The sequence below is a fragment of the Cajanus cajan genome, chromosome 5, assembly GCF_000230855.2.
Source record: "Cajanus cajan strain Asha chromosome 5, NIPB_CcT2T_4, whole genome shotgun sequence".
NCBI lineage: Eukaryota > Viridiplantae > Streptophyta > Magnoliopsida > Fabales > Fabaceae > Cajanus > Cajanus cajan.
In genome coordinates, this window is record NC_138521.1 from 11,454,078 (window position 1) to 11,479,727 (window position 25,650).

Below are 25,650 nucleotides of genomic sequence, written 5' to 3' on the forward strand. Positions count from 1 at the left end.
AGAAGAAGATGGGTTGGAAGACCAAATGAAGAATCGAAAGAGGAACTAGAAGAAATAATATTAACTTTCACCCTACCTAAGAAAGGAGATTATTATTGCTTGAACCCATAAATAAAGAGGAAAAAGGATGTACTGAGTAAGTACTCAACTATTGGTTACTAAGGGGGAGGCAAGGTGATGGGAATTGCTTAGAATATTTGGGAGGCAAAAATGGTAAGTAAGTCCTTTTGAGAACTATAAGGGATCCTATTTATAGGCGTGAAGAGCTCTGAGAAATAGAGTGTTGCACCTCTTTGAACCATTAGATCTCTTCAAGATCAACAGATGAAATAAAAACAACCTTTCATATTCCCACAATGTTTCTTGCCTAGGATTTCAAAAGCTTGCTAAGGTATTTGACATGCCATCATTACACACTTGAGGTGACCTTGATGTTACATACCTCGAAACAACGGCATATCCAGAAAGCAAAAATTTATAAATTTGAAGGTGAGAAACGAAAAATTCTCCTGTCAAAAGGATACTGAACTCTTATCCCTAGAGAATCAAAGACTTGGGGCTTATGTATCAGAAAGGTCTTAGATCACCTTACAGAAGACATGTCGACTCCCAACATGATGTCAGAAGGTTAGTACCTTATCTGAAGAGTAGGTATCTGAGCACTAATTGACAAGTCAAGCATGTGTTACTCTTAAAACTAGGTCGTCCTCAACATGTTGAACCCTTTCTTCTACAATTAAGTCTAGCATATGATAACGCTCGTTAGATGATAATAAAAAGGTCTTAAAGATTTTTTAATGTTTCCTTGAGTCATAACACTTTCTCTCCTATTCATACTCCTACATTTCACTTAGCCCCTGTTTGTTTCAGGGGATTTACTGTTCACGACGAACGAAAGGTGAAGAAACTTGACGTTTGTTTCCGCTGATTTGTACCGAAAGAAAAGCAAAGAAAAGCGGGAGAACCCGCGTGGCCGTTCCTCGCGAAGTTGTGAAGAAAAGAGATGAAAGCCACATAAGAAATGAGAAAACCCGATAATACCCCTGCCCAAAAGCTGAAAAGAGATGAAGCTCTGCCATGCTCATGCATGCAAAGACTGTGCCATGCAGCAGAGGAATCTTTGCCATGGTTCACGAGCCTTTGTCTTTCGTTTGAATGGCACAGTGACGCATTTGAAATGAGGCTGAATGGGTCTCACTAGTGACGCGTTTATAAGATACTTGGAAGCTCTGTGTGTGTTGTGTGCTCGTGCGAGGGTGGTTGTTGCTGCAGTGATTCTCGACGGGGCAGCCATTGTAGGTAAGCTTCACTTCTTTATGCATGAGGGAGGGTAGCCGAGGTATGAGAATGAAGAATGGAGGGCAAACCGCAGTGAAAAACTGAACCCCTAGCCAGCATAATCGATTATGCATGGCACATAATCGATTATGGGTTGGCATAATCTATTATGCTGAGGCGTAATCGATTATGCCAGCCCATAATCGATTATGTGCCATACATAATCGATTATGGTGGCATTTTTTTGCTTCCAGGCGTGTAACGTAGTTAGTAGCCCAGAACGGGTCATTCCAAACTACTAAAATAAGGGTAATTTAGTAGCCTAGAACGGGCCGTTCCCAAACTGGAACGGGCCATTCCAAACTAGTAAATTGGCTTAAAAACCCTAATTGAGAACAGGCCGTTCCAAATTGGCTGTTATGGGTAAAAATACAACCCCAAAACGGGTCGTTCTGATTTGAGAACGGGCCGTTCTGGATGTAAATTTTACATATGACGTTTGAGTTCAGAACGGGCCGTTCTAGATTTGAAACGGGCCGTTTTGACCACTCCTGAATTTCTATAAATAAGACCTATGTGCAGTTGAGGAGGCGAGGTTTTAGAGAGAGGTTCTAGAGAGAAAGACTCTGGGTCCGTGAGCTCGTTTCTCTCTCAACCAATTTTTAAAGTTCATGGGTGAAAGTGGTTGATTTGTCATTCGTAGTTATTGTATTTTTTTATGCATTGTATGTATTGTTTTGCTAATGGTTTAAACATTGTAAACTTGACCATAATGTTATAAAAGTATTTATTAATGGTGAAAGACACATTTTAATGTTATTAGTTGCAATTATGTTTTATGGAATATGTCTTATGTTTAACATCATATTTTTTATTGGTTATTTTATATATAATTTTCAGGTATGGCATCCGGTTCAAGAAAAAGAAGTTCAAAAGAAACAAAAGGAAAAACTCATGTCACCTCGGACAGAGCAGCTGGTCCTAGACTACCACAAATTGAAAAAGTTCTAAATCAGACACGCTTTTTCAGCTAGCGTGATCAGATGATTAAATATGGCAAGGAGTTTTACCACAGGATAGTCCTTCATCCAAAGGTTATGGACTTTAGCTACTTTGCCACATCAAGGCTGTATTTTCACCACCATATAGAATATCAAGGTTTGCAGCATTTTGTGGCTCTCAAATGTGATTTCTTTGAAGATCTTATTAAGGTCTTCTATTCGAACTTGAGAGTATCTGAAGCTGGTTTCCTCTATAGTGACGTGAACAAAACAAAGATAAAAATAAAACCATCTGATTGGTTAACTCTGGCTGGTTTGAAGTATCAGGGGCAAAAATTATCATTTCCACACATCCTAGAGGAGATGCAATTCGACCATGACATAGCACTGACATCTATGATTAGACTAGAGCTGCAGGGCCGAAATGTCAGAAATGTATGAAGTCTTAACATTAACGACAGACTCCTACATTATGTCTACGTCCATATATTGGCTCCCCGATCAAGTAACTTTTCCCAACTCTTGCAAGAAGACATTTTTGTGTTATGGGCCTTAAAGAATAACATTTTGATCAACTGGCCCCATTATATCATGCAACACATGGTCAAATGCAAGGACAATGGGATGCCTCTTCCATACCCCATTTTAATTTCACGCATTTTGGCTGTTTCTGGCGTAGACTTATCAATTGATGTTGCAGTCGAATTAGGGTGGCCACATTTTTTTAATAAAAAAACCTTGAAAAAATTAAATGTCGTCAATGTCAATGGGGTTTGGTTACATGGCAGGGATAATCATGATCATGGCCAAAATGTTGAAGATGAAGACCATGCAATGCCTGAGGACCATGCTGACGAGCAGCCTACTGACATCACACAACAACCTCAGTCCAGTATGATGGTCAAATGGTTTCCCAAATATGGACTGACATTGAAGGGTTACAAGAAGGATTAAATAATTTGACCATCAATGTTAACAGAGGTTTCGATCGAGTACATAACAGGCTGGATGACCTCGAACAAAAAATTGATGACTTTCAGCGTTCATTTGAATAAACTACGTTATCTTATTTTCTTTTTTATTATTATAATTTAAATATATTTTATTTAGTTGCAACATTTTTCATTTCTATTATTTTATGTCATATTTAATTATTGTTTACTTAATTGATGACTGAATTGTATTTTCTGTTCCATTTTACAAATATGTTATTACCCATCTACTTTGTAATGTTAAAAATTTCTTAATTTTTAATTGGTAAATTTAACTTGTACAATTAACAAATGTATCTTCATTTCATCCTAATTTTATCAATTTTTTTAATTTATTAATTAACTTTCAAAAAAAAATTGTACATTTTTTTATATTAAGAAAATTCTATTATTTAAATATTGACATCAAAAAATGGAAATATAAAAAAAATAAAGTAATACATGTTTATAAAATTAAAATAATAACACTTTCATAAACATTAATAAAATAATGTTAGAAAATATAATTATCATAATAGATTTTGTTATTATTATTTATTATTATAAATATTATTATTATCATTATTATTAATATTATTATTATTTATTATAATTACTATCATTATTATTTATTATGATTCTTATTATTTTCTAATATTTATTATTATTATTATTATTATTATCATTATTTATTATTTTTTTTAATAAATTATACCTATTAATACAATTTTATTATAATTATTATTATTTACAATAAATAATATTCTACTCATTTTTAATCCAAGGGTAAAAGTGTAAATTACATATTTATCTATTAAATTTTTAATTTTTATCTATCACATCAATCAATTTCTACACAAATTCTCACAAACTTTCCACTCACTTTCTACTATCTTTCCGTTAATTCAAACAACCTCACTTTCCACTCTCTTTCTCTTCAAATCTTTCCTTTTCCACTCCCCCAAATCCATCCTTCAATCTAAATATAACCTTAAGCTCATTTATGAAATTATACTGTACACTCTCAATATTTATTAACTTTGACATCAAAGTCTCTTTTATATGTATAACCACCAATCTAGAATCGAAGACAAAAATTTTAGAAAAGGACAAATATTTTAAATTTCTAACAAATACATTTACCAAATAGTGTAATGTATCATTTTCAAATTTCTTTCTTTCCTCTCCATGTTTTGCTTTTGTATTTCAAACGAATGCTTGAAGTTTTTTTTTTCTTCCTTAAACGTGTCTTTCAAGTTGCAATAGTTAAATTAAACGCAAAAATGAGAAAAGCAAAAGGCCAAATATCGCGTCTTCCTTTATATATAGTTAATTTAAATTATTCTTTTGTCTATTAATTAATGACACGATAATATTTTAATTGTAAATGGTAACCTTATGCGATGCTCGGGTAATGGTTTGATAGTGGGTTTTGCTATAGCTTGACTATTTGATTTTGAGTAAAGCTTACTTTAGTGACATTACTTTGAGTTTTGAATTAATACAATCGTAAATTTCTTCTTTTAAAGATGTATTTAAAAATTTTTAGTTTTGAGAAATAATGTGCATGACAACGCTTTTTAAATTTAAAAATTAATTTAAGTGTTTATTCATTTGTTTTTAAAAGTAATGAATGATGAAGTGGTTACTCATTTGTTTTTAAAACTAATGAATGATTGGGCTCATCTTTGTTGAGGTTGACTATGGTAAGATTGTTTTTAGTTATGCTCTCGGTTGGTCCAACTTGACTTCGGTTAAGCTGTAGTTGATTTTGATCATAGTTCAACTATTATTGAATGATGTTCTTAGCGTGTGTTTGAATTTGATTTTAGAAATCAATTTTTTCTTCTCTTTCTAAGTCTAACAATGAATTTACACTGAAGCTATTATTTGTTCTTTTTACTCAAACGTGAAAATCCACGTTTAAAATCCAATACAAACACGTACTAAGAATTAGGATCCTGAAATGGATTAAATTAGGGTCCATTGCATTTTAAAAAGCAATATATTAACCTCCTGAATTACAATACTGACTTAGGTCAACAATATTAAGCTACTTAAGTTGATTCTTGTCTTAAGCAGATGTATAACCCAATGGATTGAACCATGAAATATTTTTTATCCAAATAAAATATAAGTCATTGAATTAAAATTATATGCGTATTCAATTAACATTACTTCTGAATTATTTTATAAATGTTATTTATATCTTACATTGAAGATTCTTAATGAGACGCAATAACAGTTAAGTTTTCATTGATAAACTGTCAGAATTTAATTTTTTCCCATCATAACACACTATCTATCATAAAAAGTTTGATTGAGATTCATATGAATCTAATCATTGAAAAAATAATTTCACGAATTTTTATAAAATAATTGCGTAGGTAATTAGATATATATTCTGGTGAACATGAACAAGAACAGAATGAGTAGAAGCATGTTTGGATGGGTCCCAGTGACTGAGAAGCTGATGACGGTGAATGTGGTCTTGGCGGTGATGTGTCATACGTCACCACGAGTGATGGAGACTTACGAGCTGATGTAGATAAAGCTGGTTGCGTCTCCAACTCCACTACTAGCTACACTTACATTGCACACTCTCTCTTTATTCACTCGCATATACAATTATTTGTTATTCAATAATAACAACTTGCATAGGTACAGATAACATGATAGCATCTCCGATGTCCGTGCCATATCACTCCCACATCAACTCTAGTTTATTTTATAAGTTACTTAAATTTTAGTAAAATTGTTTGTAAAAATAACTTTGCTAAAATTTAAGTAATTCATAAAGTGAACCAGAACTAATTTAACAGTGATATGGTATAAGAGATTGCTTATAAGCAACCCCATTATAGATGCTATAAGAGAGGAAGTTTGTTTTTTAAAACATTTTTTTAATGTATTTATTTTTATTGATTAAAATTTATCAAAAATTATAAAAGTTATGATTGTGAAATTTATTAAATTATATATTTTTTTAATAAATTTCAACCAATTAAAACTCAATTTGATATTTTTAGATTTAATTCTGATTAGAATTATATTTAATTATTAAATTTAAGATATTATGTGAATAATATAAATGTTTTCTAACAAACATACATAAGATAATTATATATATATATTATATATATTATTATGTTGATTTAAATTTATATAATAAAATATTATATAAGTTTTAATTTTTTTAAAAATTTGTGTTTACTTGATCTATATATTAAATTTTTTTAATTTAACATGACTATATATATATATATATATATATATATATATATATATATATATATTTATAACAAAAAATATTATGTGATTTGGGTTTTAGGGCATGAGCTCATATATAGTGATAGATCTTGTCAAAATATTTAAGGGAATCAAAATGATATATTTTAAATTATTTATAGTATAATATATAAAAAAAAGATATACATTTTTAAAAGACAAAAAAATGGGGAGAGCATTGACTGCCTCTAATAAATTTTCTCACTGCTCACGAGGATAAGTGTAATAATTTTGAAGGCTAAAAAAGAGGTTAATCGAAATATTTAACATCACTAATCAATGTTTCAAAAATAATTTTGAAGGCTAAAAAAAGAGGTTAATCGAAATATTTAACATCACTAATTAATGTTTCAAAAATTAGATTGACGATCAAATAGGTCGCAAGTCAAATTAGTACAAATTAGTAGATCATTTCGTATGATTAAGTCTTTATTAAAATTATTTTAAAAATTATTTATAATATATATATATATATATATTATACTTATAAATTCAATAAATTTTTTATCATATCTTAGAAAAACACAAGAGAAATGTAATTAATATAATATTGAAAGAGCAATTAACTTATAACTATTGAAACACATAAATTAATATAATTTTAAATTAAATAAATATTATACAAATTATTTAAGTCACATAAAAAAATATTTGAATCATGTGAATTAATATATATATTTAAACAATTATAAATTTTATTTTATTTATTAAAAATAGAAACATGTAATTAGTTTTTTTATTTTTTATTTTTAAAAAAAAATTGGTTAGCCAACTCACTTAACTCATCAACTCGTGTGGTGGATCGAGTCGAGTTGAAATTTTTCTAACTTGACAAAAAGTAAGCTAGGTTGGATTGATCAGTTTAAAGCAACAACCCATGATGAGTCAATCCATATGAGTCGAGTTGACTTACTTTGACACCTCTAATTTTTAAGAAATTTTCTCCAATGAGATGATTCATAGAAATTATTTTGTTTATCATAATTATTTATGAATTAAACATTAATATTTTAAAATAAATCAACTCCTATATATTAAACATGAAATTCTGTCGAGTATTTTTAAAAAATTTTCTTCAATGATAGATTTTTAGAAATTTTTTAACTTCTTATCTAATTTTGTTTTTATTTATTATATTTGTAAAATATACTATTAATAAATAAAAATAACATTATTTTATAATATAAATTTTTTATTATAAATCTAAAATATAATTTTATGTTTAAAAGTATCTATTTTTACAAATTTTGAATATAATTTAATTATTTAAACATAATATTTATTTGTATATATAATTTACCATAAATTTTAGTTACATATAATATATATTTAGCATGTGCATTAAACATGTTAAAATAATATTTATCAATAAATAAAAATAATTTTATGCTACTATATACATTATTTATTATAAATCTAAAATATAATTTATATATTTAAAATATTTATTTAAACAAATTTAAATATAATTTATATGTTCAAATATATTATTTATTTACATAAATATAATTTTTTATTATAAAATTATATATATATATATATATATATATATATATATATTAGTTACTAAGTTATATAAGTTTTAAAATTAATTTTGTTGACAGACTAAAACATTACTTATTATTTAATCTAATCACTCTATTTTTAAAATGATTAAATTAATCTTATTATTTTTTTAAAATATTTAATTTAGTCATTTAATTTTTTTAAAAAAACATTCAACATTATATTTTTATCGCTTTTAACATAAATTGTGATAAAAATAATATTAAATATTTTAATAAAATTAAAAATTAAATTAAATAATATAAAAAGTAATAAAATATTGAATCTTGATTTATTAATTGGTGAAATACTAGATAATCCAAAATTTTCTTGAATGAGATCCATGAAAATAGCATTATAAGAAAAAATTTATAGAACTTGAAGAACTATTTTTTAGATAAAATATTAAAAGAATGTCCAAAAATACATTTATAAAATTTCCATACCAGAATCTATAAAGAAAAAAGATGAAATTAAATTCTAAAAATAAATAAAGAGCTAATAATTTATCCTAAATTATATAATACAACTAAGACAGATAGGAATATGTATGCATTTTCCAAGCAATATAGTGAGAAGGGTTGGCTTCTTGTTGCACATGGTTGAACAAGCTAATCCAATATCTTATGGTTAAAAAAATCACAAAATATCCAAAAGATGGCACTTGGTAGTATTGTGCTAAGAAGAGATCATACTCAAAACTACAATGACACTCATCAAGTTATTCCCAAGCTATACATATGATTCATGAGACATAAATAATATAATAACAAGCCAATTTTGATTCGGTTGGTCGTCTATGCCACATTGCCACCTTATGATCCTTATCCTATAACAATGATTTTTTACTATTTTTGTTCAAGTAGATTGAATATACGGCAAGTTACTCCATGATTTTACATTCTAAAATCTAAAATAAATTTATATATCTATATATTGATGTGATGTAAGAACTGTCCATCCATGTGAGTTTAAAAGAGACAAGAGAAAAAAGGTAAATAACAATGAATGAAAGTTAAAAAAAAAATGACAAAAAAATGACTTCAATAAGATTGACAAAGAAAGATCAACAAAAATAACAAAATCTAACGTAAAAAAGATGAATTGAAAGAAAATAAAAAAGATGAGATATTTAAGAGAAGCAATTAAAAAGAAAGAAAAATTTTATTCACACCGAAACTGAAATTGAATTAGAGAGAAATGATCTGATTGATCTCGCTCCTTTTTTTTCAAAATTTTAAAAGTTTAATAATATATTCTTAAAATAATAAATAATTTTATATTAAAAAATATTATATTAAAAAATCATACTTTTCATTATTATAAAAAATATATATTTATATAATCCATTTATTTCTTTTTACTTTTTTTTTCAATCATCTGAACAAATTTTCTTTTATCTTCTCCCACACTGTCACACACATACATATTCTAATTTATTTTTTCTCTATTTTTATTATTTTATTTGTCTTTTTTCTATTAACTATTTTTTATTTTTATTTTCTCCGAGTTCTTTTTCTAATTCTAATATTTTGTGTGCATAAAATAATAATAAAAAAAAGAAGTAAGATAAAATAATGGATAATAAAAAAATATACAGTTTTAAAATGTTTGAATTGAGTAAATGAGAAAATATATAAAAAAAATTCTTTATACTTGTTTTTTTTTATTCGTCCCTGGAGTATCCAGGACCGATAAGGGAGGCATCTCAAAGGGTGAGATAGCTAGCCCCAAGATTTAACGCGACTGTCCCTACCGCTGAACCACACGCTTGAATATTTGTTTAATTAGATAGAAAAATAACGAAGAGAAAGAAAACGAGTTTTTTTTTTCTTATAAAAACACATTTATCCTTAATATATATATATATATATATATATATAATATAATATAATATAATACTTTTTAAAAAATAAGAGATATTGTTAGAGTTGTTAAAGTAGGCTACTTGATCTAGATTAGTCTGACCTATTATTAGTTGGATAATATGTGGGTCAATCTAACCTTGTTATTTTTTGGTTAGCCTAAGAAAAATTAACTTGGTCTCGACTTATCAATAGTCGATGCGTTAAATAAGTTAACTTACTTTAATTAAAATAAATAAATAAAATATTGAACTTTATATATATATAAAAAAAATTAAAAGACGATCTTAAATCTTTCAAATTTTAAAGTGTTAATGCTAACAAGCAAAATGTTAAAAAAAAATGTTTTCAAAAATGTCTTCAAAATATCTTTGAAAATGTTTATCAAACAAAGTATATGATGCAAATAGATAATATAAATTAGACGAAATATACAATTTGTCTTATCTAAATTAAATATTTATTATTTATTGAGACTAACAACAAAATTTGTATTGAGTGGTTCATTCTTTAACATATCAAACCAGAAAAACCATCTTGGAACTTACAAATCTATTAAAGAGAAAAATTATGTTTTCCATTAGAACTAAGATCCATGAAATCACGAAGAAAAATAGATAAAGTCACAACTACAACTATTCTGAGCTGACATTGCTTCTGTAAGTTCCATTTGGCATGAAAAGTTGATAAGTAGTTTTATTGATTAGATAAGAGGTGTCATTTGATGAAATATATTTAATATTTGTATTAAATGAGTCAAACAGTTTCCTGCCAAGGAAAGATGATGAAGATAGACAAATTAAATGTGTGTTGGACTCAAAATGTTGCAACGGTCATCTTTTTCAAGCTAGTATATAAGAAGATTCAAAACTTAAGAAATAAAATATGCACAATATACATAAAAGACTTGTATAGAAAGAAATAATTTCTGTAAATCATACTTATTCTTTCTTGTAAAAAGTTAACTGCTTTATATTAATTGTATAATGTCTAAGTAAAACAAACACAACATATGTATAACCTTTATAATCATTGTTATAAGGTTGAACCAATAGAGGCTTGTTTGTAAAAGAATACTTGTTTTGAGTCTGAAGAGACTTGTTTATAAAAGAATACTTGTTTTAGCTTAGAGGCTTGATTGCTTGAATAAACAAGTTAAATAATACTTAGGATTGAGTCATAAGTGATTTGTTGAAAAAATACTTGCATCTTTAAGATAATGGAACTCAATTTGGTTAGATTGAGAATTGGATGTAGTCTTAATGATTGAAACGAATCAGTATAAAAATACCTAATATTCCATAAAAACAATTACATAAAAGATATACTAGGTCGAGTAATTTGTGAGCCAACCAACGATTGGGTCCACCATGAGTTAGTCTGTGATGAGTTTACCAAAATTTTCTTATACTTAAAATGGATCAAATTTTTTTTGACTCAATCCAACTCAAACGATAGGTTGGATTGGCTCACAAATTATAACTCATTTTGACAACTTTAGATATTATCATAAAAAAGTAGTTTTTTTAAATTATATGTTTAGTAAAAATAAAAAATTTGTCATTTTATCTTAAAGTTTCACTTCCATAATATGTCAAATATATAATTATAATAAGGTTAATTTTGTAATTTTCAATAAATATCTATCTCTATCCATTTTCTTTGAGGAAAATATTGTATTTTAAATTAAGTAAAAATAATTATCCTTCAAATATTTAAGAATTTGATTTTTATTTTATTTTATTTATTTATTTATGTTAATTTCCTATCCCATAAATTAGTCTTTAAAGTTAAATTTTCTTTGTTAAGTGATTGTGTATGCTAATAATTTATAATTAACTTATTTATTAATATTCACATAACTATTTAATAAATGTCAAATTATATGATATACATAATTTTTCTATTATTTATGGTCAAGCATTCTCTCTTAATAATAAAATATGTATTAGAACACCTCTTCATAAAATATGTATTAGAACACCTCTTCACTCGTATGTGGCTATTAAAAGTCAATTAAATTATCCTTTATTAAGATATATTATCATTTAACAAATGATACTTAACTTAATAAGGATTAATTAATGTGAAAAAAGTAATAAAAAACAAAAAGTTAAAAATTATTTTTAAGAAAGACTAAAATCAAATTCATAAAAGGAGATACTAAAAATTTACTTGATCCTATACTGAATTTTCTATCTACTCTATTTTTTTAACCAAACAAAACCTGAAACTATTTATTGTCTTTCACTCTCCTCTCCTTTTCTTTCTTTCTTTCTCAAACTCTATTGAAACAACAAACAATGCGTTAACGTAATACTCAATCAAAGTATAGAGACTCTGTTACCAAGTACACATAAACTCAAATTCTTATCATCATAAAGATACTCCACTTGCTTAGCTTAATTTTGAGCCGCAAGATGATGATGGTTGTGTAAGTCTGAATGCATGGGAATAAAACTATAAGATGAGGGTCACACGTGACTGGGCTTGGCTGGGCCTGGGCCTGGGCCTGGGCCTGGTGAAGTGTGATGATGCCAGCACTAAAGCGTACACGTCAGAGACAATCTTTGACCGTTGATTAGGTTCCCAGGATGCGATTTCCGCCGTGGATTTCACTTCTGACATGCCATCCTCTTTCTTGCTACCGACAAAATGACGTATCCACGCATTCACATGCTCTTTACTCGGTGGACCCCACCTCACTTTTTCCACTTGACCATTTTGCCCCTACCCGCCGCATTCTCTGCGTTTTTTTTTTCCGTCTGTTCACATTTGCGAATGTCGTGGCATTATGTCATCTCAACTAACAATCATTACTGCATCGCATAAACGTTACTCATCTTTGACCACTCGCCTCTTACGTAATTTTGGATATGTGATTATGAGGAGGGAAAATGCTGTATCCTCCGTTTCCGAAAATAAGAATTATTTTTTTATCATTAAAAATTGGTTATCAAAATTTTTTATATATAAAAAAAGGTTCTTACACATGGGATCCACGTCATGTTACTTCAATGGTAAAATTTGTTTGAACTGATTTTTATATTTAAAAATTTATTTTTTTAAAAGCATATTTAAAAACTTTATTAAGAATCATCATCGGAGATGGTCCAAAAGTTATTTTTGACTTTTTTAGGCTAACTCATTTAGACTTCATTGTGTCATTATTACTTAACTTGTTTTTGTCACCTTTAATTTATTAAAAATGAAAAGAAACATTTGATATCTTAAGAATGTAGAGATTTTTGTTGGGATGAAAAGAGTGAGAAAATAATAAAAATTAGAGCGTAAAAAAATATTACTGAATATACCAAGTAGTGGTGAAATTTAATCGAGGTAGAGGGGCCCAATTCTTTCAATCGGTATCAACAAATTACCTTTTCGTGTTACTTATTTGTTTCAACCATTGGGCTTGCTCGGCCCATTTATTCATGGTGAGACATGCAACTAAATTTGTCATGGTCTAACTATACCAAACAAGCCCATGCATATCATCACTCCAAGTCCAAATATAAATTAAAATTATGTAAAAATGTAGATATTTTCATGAAGCTAGAAGCATAAAGAGAAAAAGGAAAAAAAAGAAATTCATTAATCGTGTCTAATATGAATTATTATGTATAATAAATTTGTTACCATTTATAATAAATAATTAAAAAGTCATACTAATAATATGAATTGTAATTATTTGATGGTATAAAAGTATTTTAAACAAGCATATATAAATAGAGGGTGAAGATGTTTTCGTTTGGTAAATGAAACAAATTCAAAAACTGAGTGCGAGATGCTTAAACCAATATCAACTGGCTAGCTCCTTAATTATTTTTAGTGGGCTTTATTACACCCCTTTTACTATAATCCAAACCAATCATATGTTTTTATTACTGATTACCACCCAAATCTTTTTAGAGATAAAATATTTCCCTGTTCAATATTTTCTACCGGATTAGGGATAGTGGGCGAAAATTGAAGATCATACAACCAATAAACATTTAACTGGAAACATTTAACTAACGTTTTTAAGTTACGAAGCCTAGAGATATACCTATGATTTGCCAAAGCATATATTACTAGTTACATTTCCAGCAAACCCATAGAAAAAAAAAAGACTAAGGCTGCTATATAGCCTTTATAATTTGTAGTATATGCTTTAACAACCAGTCTCATGCTGTTATTATATTGAGCATTGATCACTTCCCAGAAAAGAAGTAGCTTTAAGTGTTGAACAATCCATATATATGTATAACCAGTAAAATACCCACAATTAGTTTCACAATCTAAATTATAAACCATGTTGTTTTTGTTAATTAGTCAACATTGGTATACTTAATTGAACGATTTAGCTTCCAATGTATAAATTGGAAATGGCTCTATATTTTAATAGTGTCATTCTCCTTGATCTCCTTTTAACCGAATTAGGTTTTCCAAGAACTTTAGAGTTCTGAGTAAAAAAAGAATAATTTCTTGAATCACATGAGTTTATATGTTGGAAGCTTTTAGCTCTTTATATGCATTATAGGTAGCTCATCTTCCATCGTTTGTTAATTAGTCAACTTTAAAACAAGTGATTCGATGCATGTAGTTCATATAATATGGGTCTCCCATTGCTACCTCAAACAACATTAGCCTTGTAAGCACTTGATCAAGGGTGAAAAAAATAATGCGTACCCTTAAGGTGCCCATCAGTTTATATGTATTTTCGAAGTTCTTAGTAATTTGCATGATCATATCTTCTTTAGTTGATTCAAGTTATTCGGTGTGTGATTTTGAGGCAATCTTCAACTTTGGAGATTCAAATTCGGATACGGGTGGGTTTCATACAGCCTTTCCTTCACAGCCTCGTCCCTATGGAATGACTTACTTCAAAAAGCCAGTGGGACGTGCTTCTGATGGAAGGCTCATTGTGGATTTTCTTGGTATTGAACCAACCGTTATAAGTGCTTTTTTTTATTTTTTATTTTTATTTTTAACTTCTCTGTTGAACTTGATAATGTTGTTAATTAGAGTTTAACATATACATTTTAATGCAAAAATTCTTAATTAACTAATAAAAAATCATACCTATGATACACTTGATTGTGAGACTATGACTCTTGTTTATGGATCCATTACATAGATGATTTGTAATTGAACGAGAGTGTAAATACGTTTTGCAATATATTATTTTATTGATTTAAATGTATTTTTAATTCCACTAAAATAAGTGACTTTTGATTTTGGTCTTTTGAATTTTTTTTTTCACTTTTCATTCTTCTAAAATTTATAATAATTGTTTTTAATCCTTATGAAATTAGTAAATTTTAATTTTGATCCCTATAATTTATTTTTCTTTGACCTTCTTGCAAAAATTTAAATACACCTCTCTAAGGATAGTTGTAAGGTAAATAATAACATTTATTTTATTTTAAGGATTTATATAAAATTTTAGAGATGTTAAATACTAACATTACATCCCTAATATTTGTGGATAATGCTTAATATGATCACTTAATCTTTTAAAAAATAAAAGTAATTAAAAATTATTACATAAAAAATAAAAACTAAAAAAAAAAGTTAGTCCCAATTAAAAAAAATATTGAGATGGAAACCAAAACTTTCTAATTTTATAAGAACTAACAACATATATAAATCTTATTTATTTTATTAAATATTTGATGTTATTTGGTGTTGAACATGCAGCTCAGGGTCTTGGCTTGCCATATTTGAGCCCATATCTACAATCAATTGGATCAGACTATACTCATGGGGCTAACTTTGCATCTTCAGCCTCCACTGTGCTCCCACCCACTACTTCCTTCTTTGTAAGTGGGCTCAGCCCATTTTCCCTTTCCATACAAATCAGGCAAATGGAACAATTCAAAGCCAGAGTTGATGAATTTCATCAAACAGGTACACAAAAAAAAAATGTTACTAGAAATAAAATAAAATATGCATTTGTTTTAATATAATAACAACACACTACACACTCACTTATACTCATACAAGTCTTCCATTACATGCACGACACAGGAACAAGGATATCATCTGATTATTTCTCAGGAGCGAAAATTCCTTCACCAGATATATTCGGAAAGGCTATTTACACGTTCTATATTGGTCAAAATGACTTCACTTCCAAAATAGCAGCCACTGGTGGTGTTGATCGAGTGAGGAACAACCTTCCTCTAATCGTTTCCCAAATTGATGCTGCTATCAAGGTTTGAATGTATCATGCATGTTATATAATCATATTTAAGACGAATTTTTGTGTTATATTCATTCAACCAAGTTGGCACAGTATTAATATATGAGAGGTTAGATTATATATGGCATGCCAGACAATTTTAATGATGCATCTTAATACCAGTCCAAGGAAGTTCTACACTAATAAAAATTAAGAAAAAGCATTATTTGTTAAAGGAAAAATGTAGACGATTTTTTACGTGGTCATGTGACTAAATAAATTTTAATTTTAACCATCTATATGTTTAGTTATATGACTTGTTTTTATAATAAAAAAAGTTCTCATCTGATACACCATTATTCTATATAAAAGAGAGGTAGTGCAGAACTAGTGGGTAAAAGAGTGTGTTTGAGATCTAACATTATTTATTTCTTTTTAGTTGATAAGGTAACTTTGAAGCTAGTTAATCATATATCTCTATTAGTTTTTTTTGGGGATTTTCAAATGCTATTAGTTAATTGAGAACTTTTAGCCCTCACTGAAATTTTTGGGAGAGATCACTTATTCATACAACAAATTCGTTTCACGTTTTTTTACAATACTATTACTTCTTTCCATCTCATCAACATCATATCGTACACACTCTCTCTTTGTTATATAACATGTTTAAAATTTTGTAGGAGCTATATGCACAAGGGGGGCGTACATTTATGGTATTCAATCTTGGTCCTGTGGGATGCTATCCAGGATACTTGGTGGAGCTTCCTCATGTTGCTTCTGACTTTGATGAGTTTGGATGCATTGCTTCTTGCAACAATGCTGTCAATGATTATAACAAATTGTTGAAGGAGGCATTGAGTCAAACCAGAAAAAGTTTACTAAATGCTTCCCTTATTCATGTGGATACCCACTCTGCTCTGTTGGAACTCTTTCACCACCCCACATATTATGGTACATGCACCTTTCCTTGACTGGTGTAGTTTAACAATGATCTTATGAATGCTTCTTATCAATTGTTATAGAAACACCCTTTAAGCCATTATACACCAACAAATATTAGCATTGTTATACATAATTATGATTAGAGAAAGTAAGTTATATACCTCGTAATGTTGTTCAATTACAATCTATCATGTTTAGTAAACTCGTTTACTTTTATAATAGTTATCCTAAAAGTCACACCAACAATGATTTTTGATTAGTTGACCGTGTAAAACTGCTTTACATTAATAGTGCATGAACATTAAACTCTGTATGAACATTAAACTCGAATAATTATGCATGAAATCAATTATATTACCAAGTGCCATATGCTACCAGTGCTATTATTAATTTTTTTTATTTTTTTGGATTCAATATTTATAAACCAACCATGCTGATTCCACATGTGTAGAGCTGATTTCTTGTTTCAATTTGTTTTCTTGGAGCAGGACTAAAGGATGGTAGCAGAGCATGTTGTGGGCATGGAGGCGGTTTCTACAACTTTGAACCTAAAATTTTGTGTGGCAATATGATTGCAAGTGTATGTGATGAACCCCAAAACTATGTGAGTTGGGATGGGATCCATTTCACAGAAGCAGCAAACAAGATTGTTGCACATGCCATTCTCAACGGCTCTCTTTTTGATCCCCCTTTCCCTCTTCATGAACACTGTGATCTCCAACCTATTGGTTGATCCAGTGCCTGCAACATTTGCTCTCTCTTATTTACCTATTAACTTAAATCATTTCGAAACACTCGGCAATATCAAAATATTAAGTAATGTTTTGGTTTGTGGAGTGTCACTTAATGCTTGTGTGTAATAATAGTTCGAACAAAATCATGGAACTTGTTGGTATCATTACTGTTTGATGAAAAAAAAAAAAGTTATGCTTTGGTTATGTATGTATGGTATGATCAATTTCTGAAACTGCTGAACTACCATGCTTCATGTTACATACAAAATATTTCAGTCAGAGTTGGCCTATCTTCCTTTAAAGATTGTTACAAGTATATTGTAATGTTCTATTTGAGTTCCAATAAAAAGTCCTTCAGATTTGGGTTCTAATGAGTATCACATCATATCTATCATTTTATGAATACCTAAAGCGCATCAAAGACAATAAATCTATTTGGATACAAGATAAAAGCATTTTTGAAAATTTCTTTACTAGAAATAAATAATATTTTCAGTAAAAAAATTCTCATAAATACTTCTAAGTTTGTATCCAAATAGGTTTAATAACCAAGATGCAAAATCTTTGGTACCTTACAAATAGATGTGGCTATCTTGGTCGAAGAGAACTCTTTCAAAATTCATATAATTCCTAGGAATTCTTGTCTAAGTAAATATTAATTCTTGTCTAAGGGTTAGAAGGAGTCCAATGCAACCAAGCAGGGACATTCTAATTATTTTTAAAAAATTAAACAAATCTAAATGCTCAAAATAGTCAAGTTTGTTGTCTTCATAATGCATCAACCACTGTTTGTATTTGTTTTTAATAATCAACCTGCACAGCTAGTGCACAGATATAGACAAGAAAGAAGAATACTAAGGAGGTGGGGGACCAGAGAATTAAAAAAATTAATTTTTATCTGTGCATGAATTCCAAATAAAGAAATTTAAGTGAAAACAAAACATGACATCAATTAAAGTGCTATTAACACCTAAGGTGATGACTATATCGCTACAAAAATATATGCTAAATTTGCTGTACTTAACATTTAACAATTGTTTTGTTGACAAGGATCAAATTCAAAACAAACCACATTTGTGTACTGATTCATTTGCAGGAGGTAATTAATACTACAAGATAGAGAAATGAGGAAAAATTGATCACCAATGAACTATTAACGAATGGCATCTTCATTCTCAAGGATTGGTTGGGTTCTAATCGATGAAGCTAAAGGCAATTTAGTTTCTCCAATCCAAAATGTATCAAAAAGCTCACCTCCTGATGATATTCTCTCCAATTTTCTTATTCTTCTCCTCTTGGCCTCCTTAACCAAAGCTAGCAATATCAAAACCAAAATAACCAACCCAACAAAACCTATTACAAATCCTAACACCCACCATATAGTAAATCTCTTGCTTCGTGTGTGAGGTTCTTTTGGAGAAGATGGAACTACAAGAGTGTAGTGCCCTTGGCTACGTGCTTCACAGACATATGGCTTACTCATGTTTATGAATTTCACCAATCCATCAACACTAAACTTGGCACAAATTGGTGTGTTATTTTTCCCATGTTGCTCAGCAAGAGGAAAACGAATTCTGATGGGGTCACCACGGATGGTAAAGTCAATATTCTGATTAATGAATGCTGATTCTGAGGAACTGTAGGCCATAAGACCAAAAACTGGAGCCACCATTGTGTAGTTAGACACATTGTAATAATGAGAAGACCAATGCCCCAAGTTTTCAAATAAAATAACTATTCTCTTCTCATTAGGCTGTGACACAATCCGTGGTGGAAGATTGAAGAAACTAAAATTCATTCCTCTTAACCATAGAGAGAAACTGCGCAATCTAACAACTGAAACTTGCATGCCTGTGAAGTTAGAAGGAAGGGAAACATTATAGAGAACACCTGTTTTAGGATTTTCTATCTCTTTGTTTGCTTGCTTGCAAAGAAAGGCATCCAATGATTCATGATCATAATAAGTGTGTGAGACATCAACCAAAGATGACAAAAGGAAAGACACAATTACCAATGTAACATGCCACCATCTGTGTAGCCCCATGAATGTCACCCCAGAAGCCTTCTTCTGCCTCTAATGCTAATGGCTTTCATGCAAATCCATGGATGAACCAAACCCATTGAAGCTTTTAAGATGCAATAGTATTTTCACTACTCATTAGTGGAAGGAAAATTGAGTCTAATTTCTCAGCATAGGCACAAACTTGGCTCTCTTTTCCTGACCAAGTGTTGGCATCAAAATGATGTAATGTGGGGAGGCACTTTATGGATTTGGTTGGGAAGTTAAACTTATGCCACCTTATACAAATGATTAGGTTCCAAAAGGAACGAGAAGAAGGGTATGAATTCTTCAACTATTGTTATGTATGTGGAGATCCTGTTGGAGTTTCTTGTGCCTAGAAATGAGAGGTGTGTGTGGCTGTGGGGAAACTAATGAGGCGATGAAATATGAGTTGAAGTGTTGTATTGTAATGACATTGGTCAGCAAATGAAAAGGGGCATGAAACATTGGAAATTTGGAACCTGAGTTGGTGATGCTTTATAGGTTGTTAATTTGTTGTTGACTAATTGTCATTATTAATTATTGGATTCTTCAATGACAAGGGTATTTATTTAGGGTCCTTCTTGCATTCTATTTAGGGTTTTGGTCAAAAGATAAAAGGGAAAAAATGGTTTGGTCATCATGACCTGTGCCAACAAGGACTTTAGGTGCCATGCACCTCCAATGCCTATTTTAGGCAAATAATTCGTTGGGGCAGCAAATTAGTTGGTGAGTTTTAAATGATTAGTTTTATTGTCACTTGTCAAGGTGGAAGCAATGTAGTGAGGTTGTATATTTACTAAACTTTTAAATGATTTTGCAAAATTCTTAAACTAAACTAAGTTTAAAATGTTAGCAAAATTGTACTCTCCAATTTTTTGAAGGACGTACTTGGGATGGGAGGGTGTAAAAAGTTAGAATCATTCTCTAAATATAAGAATCTTTTTATTAATTCATCTGTTAAAAAAATTAATTTTTATTACGTAATCATGTTTTTGTCGAATCTTTTGTCGATGTTAAAAAATTTAACATAAAAACCTTTAAAAAGGTTGTTAACTTGTTTTAATAGTTGGTATAATGCACAAAATAAAAATTTTATTTATTATTTTTAATTTATAAATTTTATTATAATTAAAATTAGTAATGAATATATACTTTTATACATACCAAACATATTTTAAATTTATAATAAATATTTTTATTGAGATACAAGGTTATTTTTAATTATTGATATTTTTAAAATTTAATTTTAAAATAAATTTGAAAATAATATATTAAAAATAAAAAAATAAGAAAATTTCTAAACATATTTTTTCCCCCAAAAAGTACTCATTCCAAATAGATATTTTCATTTATATACATAATATCCTAATGGTAGATTCCCAAAAACCACTCGTTAACTTTTTTCATTATATTATTATTTATTTATTTGAAAACAATAAATTTAGTAAACATGTTATTTAAAATAACTTATGAATTTAAATTAAAGTTTAATACTTTTGAATTAATTTAGTTTAGATATTTTCTAATTAGTTAATTTTAGTATTAACTAATTTTTTATCCAGAAAAACTAAAATAAAAAATATGCATTCTTTATACACACATACGTGTAGATATATATATATATATATATATATATATAAAGAATATTAAATTGTAAAAATTTTAAACTTCACATTTTTTTTATGAGTTAATCACTTATATACTGCTAGTGTAAAATTTTTTTACACTGACAACCAATTATATCTTTTAATTATGCCATGTCATTGTAAACACATTTATTTTTAACAATGACATGACACAATTAAAAGATATAATTGATTGTCGGTGTAAAAAAACTTTACACTGACAGTGTATAGATGATTAACTTTTTTTTTTTATATACATTTCTTTTAAAAGCCAAATAAAATGTTTAGCATATAAGAATACCCTCTCTATAATTAAAGCTAGAAGTTTTTCTGAATATTCAGTACCCTGCAACAAGTTTTTCATCCCCACCTCCCAACGCAAACTAAATAGAGTAAATACTAATTTATAAGTTATTAAATAAAGTAAATTTTACTCTTCTCTTCATAGATACTTAAATTACAGAGCTTTTATATTTATTTTAAAATATTACACTCACCTTACAGAGCTTTATATTTATTTTAAAAAATTACACTCACATTTACTGAGATAAAGGTAAATAAGATAATTGTTCTTTGTTACATTCAACATTCATGGTAGTTATTCTTAAAACCCTGCTATCAAATTTGACAAGTAAGAAGATGAAATGAACATTTTCAATAAAGTTCCAAAATAAGTGTTAAAAATTAACTGCCAATTACATTCAAAGTTATTACATTAAAAAAGAAAAAAAGAAGTTACATATTTCTTCTCAGGAAGAAAGTCTAATTTTAGAAGTTGAACGAAAGGAGCGTGTAACCTAGTCATCAATCAAGGATTAGAGTATACTTTTAGCATACATTTTATTAAAGAAAATTTTGTTAGTTTATATGAGAGAAAACAGGTCAGAACATATGTTATATTTCCGTGTCCTGAACTCATATATGACTTAAATTTCTTACACAGGGGAAGAAGTGAAAAGATAATGGTTTCCATTGAGAGCCATATACATAAAATTTGCTACATTATTTTAGCAATGAAATGGGTTCATTACAGGGGCAATAGAGGTCGAGAGGAATTCTATTCTACATCAAGGGATACATACGACTCTTATACAGGAGATAAGAGTAAAACAAAAACAAATGGTGCTCACAGAACATAAACTTCACTTGGTACCTGCAAACACCATTCTATTCAGTTCCAGCAATTTTCTTCTTCAGTGCATCAATGTCTGTAGCTAGCTCCTTCCTGCTAGACTGTGTATACAAATACACATATATTACTTATAAGATGTACAGTGAATAAGGCAAGCGTTGCAGATGTAGAAAAGGGTAAGTAGATCCAGGGTAAAAAAGTGATCATTCAATCACTTTTGAATTAAGGGTCTGTTTGAACAAATTTCTCTATAAGCACTTTTAAGGGAAAAAAAATAAAAGAAAAATGAAATACATTTAACCATTAGCTAAAATTAGCTTATGCATAAATACATAAATTGAAAAACATTTTGGAGAAGCTGATATAAGTAAGAGAGCTTCTACTAATTAACTTCTACATAAGCTAATATTACCTTTTGAAGAAACTTATTTCATTTTTCTCTCCTAAATTTTTTTTTGAAGAAGTTTATTCACACATGTCCTAATTCAATAGCTCATTTACCCAAAACAAAACATCATAGCAAAAAGGTAAAAAAGAAAACAAAACATGAATACAACAATATTGACACCAAAGCAATCTCAAGGCCTGATATACAAAACCACCACTTATGTCCATACAACAAAACGTGTTAGATTCTAAAATCTAAAATAGTAAAGTATTCGTGGTGTATTCTACTTACCTTAAACAGAAGGTATCGGTAGACAAACCATCCAGTGTACCCTAGCCCTACCAACTCCATAATCTTTGGAAGCTGAAACATACATAAAACAATTTCAGATTGGTTCACCAAGCTTTATATAGCATAGAAACTCAAGCATATAACCAGAAGTGATAGTACAATATGGTAAAAGTTAATCAGATTCAACAAGAGTGATGGCTTACCAAGGGAACTGAGTTGATGGCGCTCACAAGAATTGAAGATAGCCAAACAGCAACTAGAGCCCCACCACCATAAAGAAGTACTGTGGACTTGTTTTCAACAGCATCCCACTGATTATGATAAATGTAAGATATTATTTCCACTTGTTAAAACTTAATATAGTGTTTGGTCAGAGAGGAGGGGAATTGATAAAAATTTGGGAGAGAATCCCCCCCTCCCTTTGAACCAAACAGTGTAAAAGCAGGGTTGGCAAAGAGGATATTAGAATAACAAGATGGAGGATTTGTAAAAAGGAAGTCGAGGATAAAACCAAATTGTTGAAATGATCCAAGAAGTAAAATTCTTGCCTTTTCCTTCAAATCTGTGAACAACTCATTGGCATCTACTGGGGATGATTCCTCTGAAGAAGCTCTGGTCTGAAGCAGAGAAGATTTCCGGGACACTGAAAGGGAGAAAAGAAGAAAACAACTAAAATTATTAAAAGATGAATAAATAAATAATAAGAAAGTTATAAAAGAACAATATGACTGAGCTCAATAACTAGAACATTGAGAATGCAACAAAAAAATGAATTACTAGTGCTAAGGATAGGATCATGCTAAAACTACAGACACAGAAGGCTTAACCATGTGTATAAGATTCCTAGACAAGTATTAATTTGTGGTGGGCATTAATTTCCTCATTCACATTGCAGAAACTAGCTTAATTTTCTGGATTGGTGTTTGGATTTAGCCAAGTGTATCAACTCAACATAAGTTGTTTACCACCCTCAATTTCAAAATGCAGAAGTGTTTCAGTTAAACAATTAGTATCACCTTGGACATATTCACAGGGATGATCAAAACATGGATTAAGGTACATGAACATGACAATCCTACCTCTCACTTAATCCCCTCATTCACATCACAAAACAAATCTAAGTGTAAGGACTTTAACTAATAATAACAAAGGAGAAACACACATATAAGAGGAAATAAGGGGGGAGAGACACAATATTCCATGAGTGAAACAAGATACATGAGCTTGACAGCAGCTAATTAGCAGTGACAGGCCTCAAATTAAAAGTATAACATTGCATGAAACAATCATATTATCTATGACAAATAATAAAGCAACATACTTTATGAGTTCATGTAACTGAAACAATTACTGAAGACTAGCCTCTAGACTCAATCCCATTAGTAACTCAAACCAAACCTAATTGAAAATTTCACACCCCATTGTTTGGAGTTAGCAAAGGTTGCTCCTTTTTGCATATCAGTTTAAGAGGAAAGAAGACTAAACAAAATGTACATTAAATTACATAAAAAAAAAACCCTTTTTACAATTTTTAAGAGAGAATTTTATAAAATCTTAAAAATTTCAAACATGCAACAAAAGCAACAAGGAAAAAGAGAAAGGAAACAAAAGAATACCTGAAAAGTGGTTGAGGGAAGGTGAGAACAAAGTGGTGGTGGTGTTGGAGACACGGGGAGGGAGAGAAGGCAAAGCAGAGCAGCGTGTAACGTTGGTGGTGGTGGTGGTCGGAATCCTAGGTGGGAGTAGCACCGTCACTGCCGCCGCTGCCATTATTATTATTAATCAGAAATGTGATGCCTATCCCCAAACCAAGAAATTGTCACTTTGGTTGGTCTCACTTTGTTTCTGTACTCCCTTCAAATTCAATAGATATTTATTTAATTATTTTGAAAAAAAGAGAGGACATGTTGCTCACAATGACTTGTTATCCACTGCCACAATACAATCTGGGACACCGATTTCAAACATTTGACACGTGGACCAACCTCCCTCCCTCATTGGCTACTTCCCTATCTTAAAATCCACATCCCAAATCACCCTTAAACCTACGACCATTACTGTTGTTGCCATTTACACCTTTTCCCCTTCTAAATAAACTATGCATTTCTTTTGTTTAGTAATAATAATTATTATTATAAATACTCTATATTAAGATTACCTTTTTGTATAAAAAATATATAAACCCTAATTTTTATATCTCAATTTCACTGCTTTCCAAATTTTTATTAATTTTCTCTCATTTTCTTTCTTTGTCGTAAAATTATTTTACCTTAACTTTATTCTATTTTAACTCTTATAATTATTTATATATAAAAAATATATATTTCAATCTCAATAATGTATATTTCATTGCATTCTTTGATATTTGTGTTCATATATT

The 25,650-nt window shown here is 29.2% G+C and overlaps 3 protein-coding genes across 3 annotated transcripts; 1 reads left to right on the forward strand and 2 right to left on the reverse strand.

The window, feature by feature from the left end:
• Positions 1–14,526: 14,526 nt before the first annotated feature.
• On the forward strand, positions 14,527–18,161 carry LOC109813818 (GDSL esterase/lipase At4g01130). The gene is made up of 5 exons (XM_020378080.2): positions 14,527–14,867; positions 15,631–15,840; positions 15,961–16,148; positions 16,795–17,065; positions 17,545–18,161. Exons 1-5 carry the CDS (start codon positions 14,612–14,614, stop codon positions 17,787–17,789), a joined length of 1,170 nt encoding a protein of 389 aa, XP_020233669.1. The 5' UTR covers positions 14,527–14,611; the 3' UTR covers positions 17,790–18,161.
• A 630-nt stretch (positions 18,162–18,791) lies between these two features.
• On the reverse strand, positions 18,792–20,231 carry LOC109813825 (uncharacterized). The gene is made up of 2 exons (XM_029274449.2): positions 19,802–20,231; positions 18,792–19,641 (listed from the first exon to the last, which is right to left on the reverse strand). Exons 1-2 carry the CDS (start codon positions 19,818–19,820, stop codon positions 18,944–18,946), a joined length of 717 nt encoding a protein of 238 aa, XP_029130282.1. The 5' UTR covers positions 19,821–20,231; the 3' UTR covers positions 18,792–18,943.
• Positions 20,232–22,408: 2,177 nt separating this feature from the next.
• LOC109813828 (CURVATURE THYLAKOID 1A-like protein) lies at positions 22,409–25,135 on the reverse strand. The gene is made up of 5 exons (XM_020378091.3): positions 24,887–25,135; positions 23,819–23,913; positions 23,474–23,581; positions 23,271–23,342; positions 22,409–22,692 (listed from the first exon to the last, which is right to left on the reverse strand). The coding sequence occupies exons 1-5, from the start codon at positions 25,038–25,040 to the stop codon at positions 22,627–22,629; spliced, it is 495 nt and encodes a 164-aa protein (XP_020233680.1). The 5' UTR covers positions 25,041–25,135; the 3' UTR covers positions 22,409–22,626.
• Between the last annotated feature and the right edge of the window lie 515 nt (positions 25,136–25,650).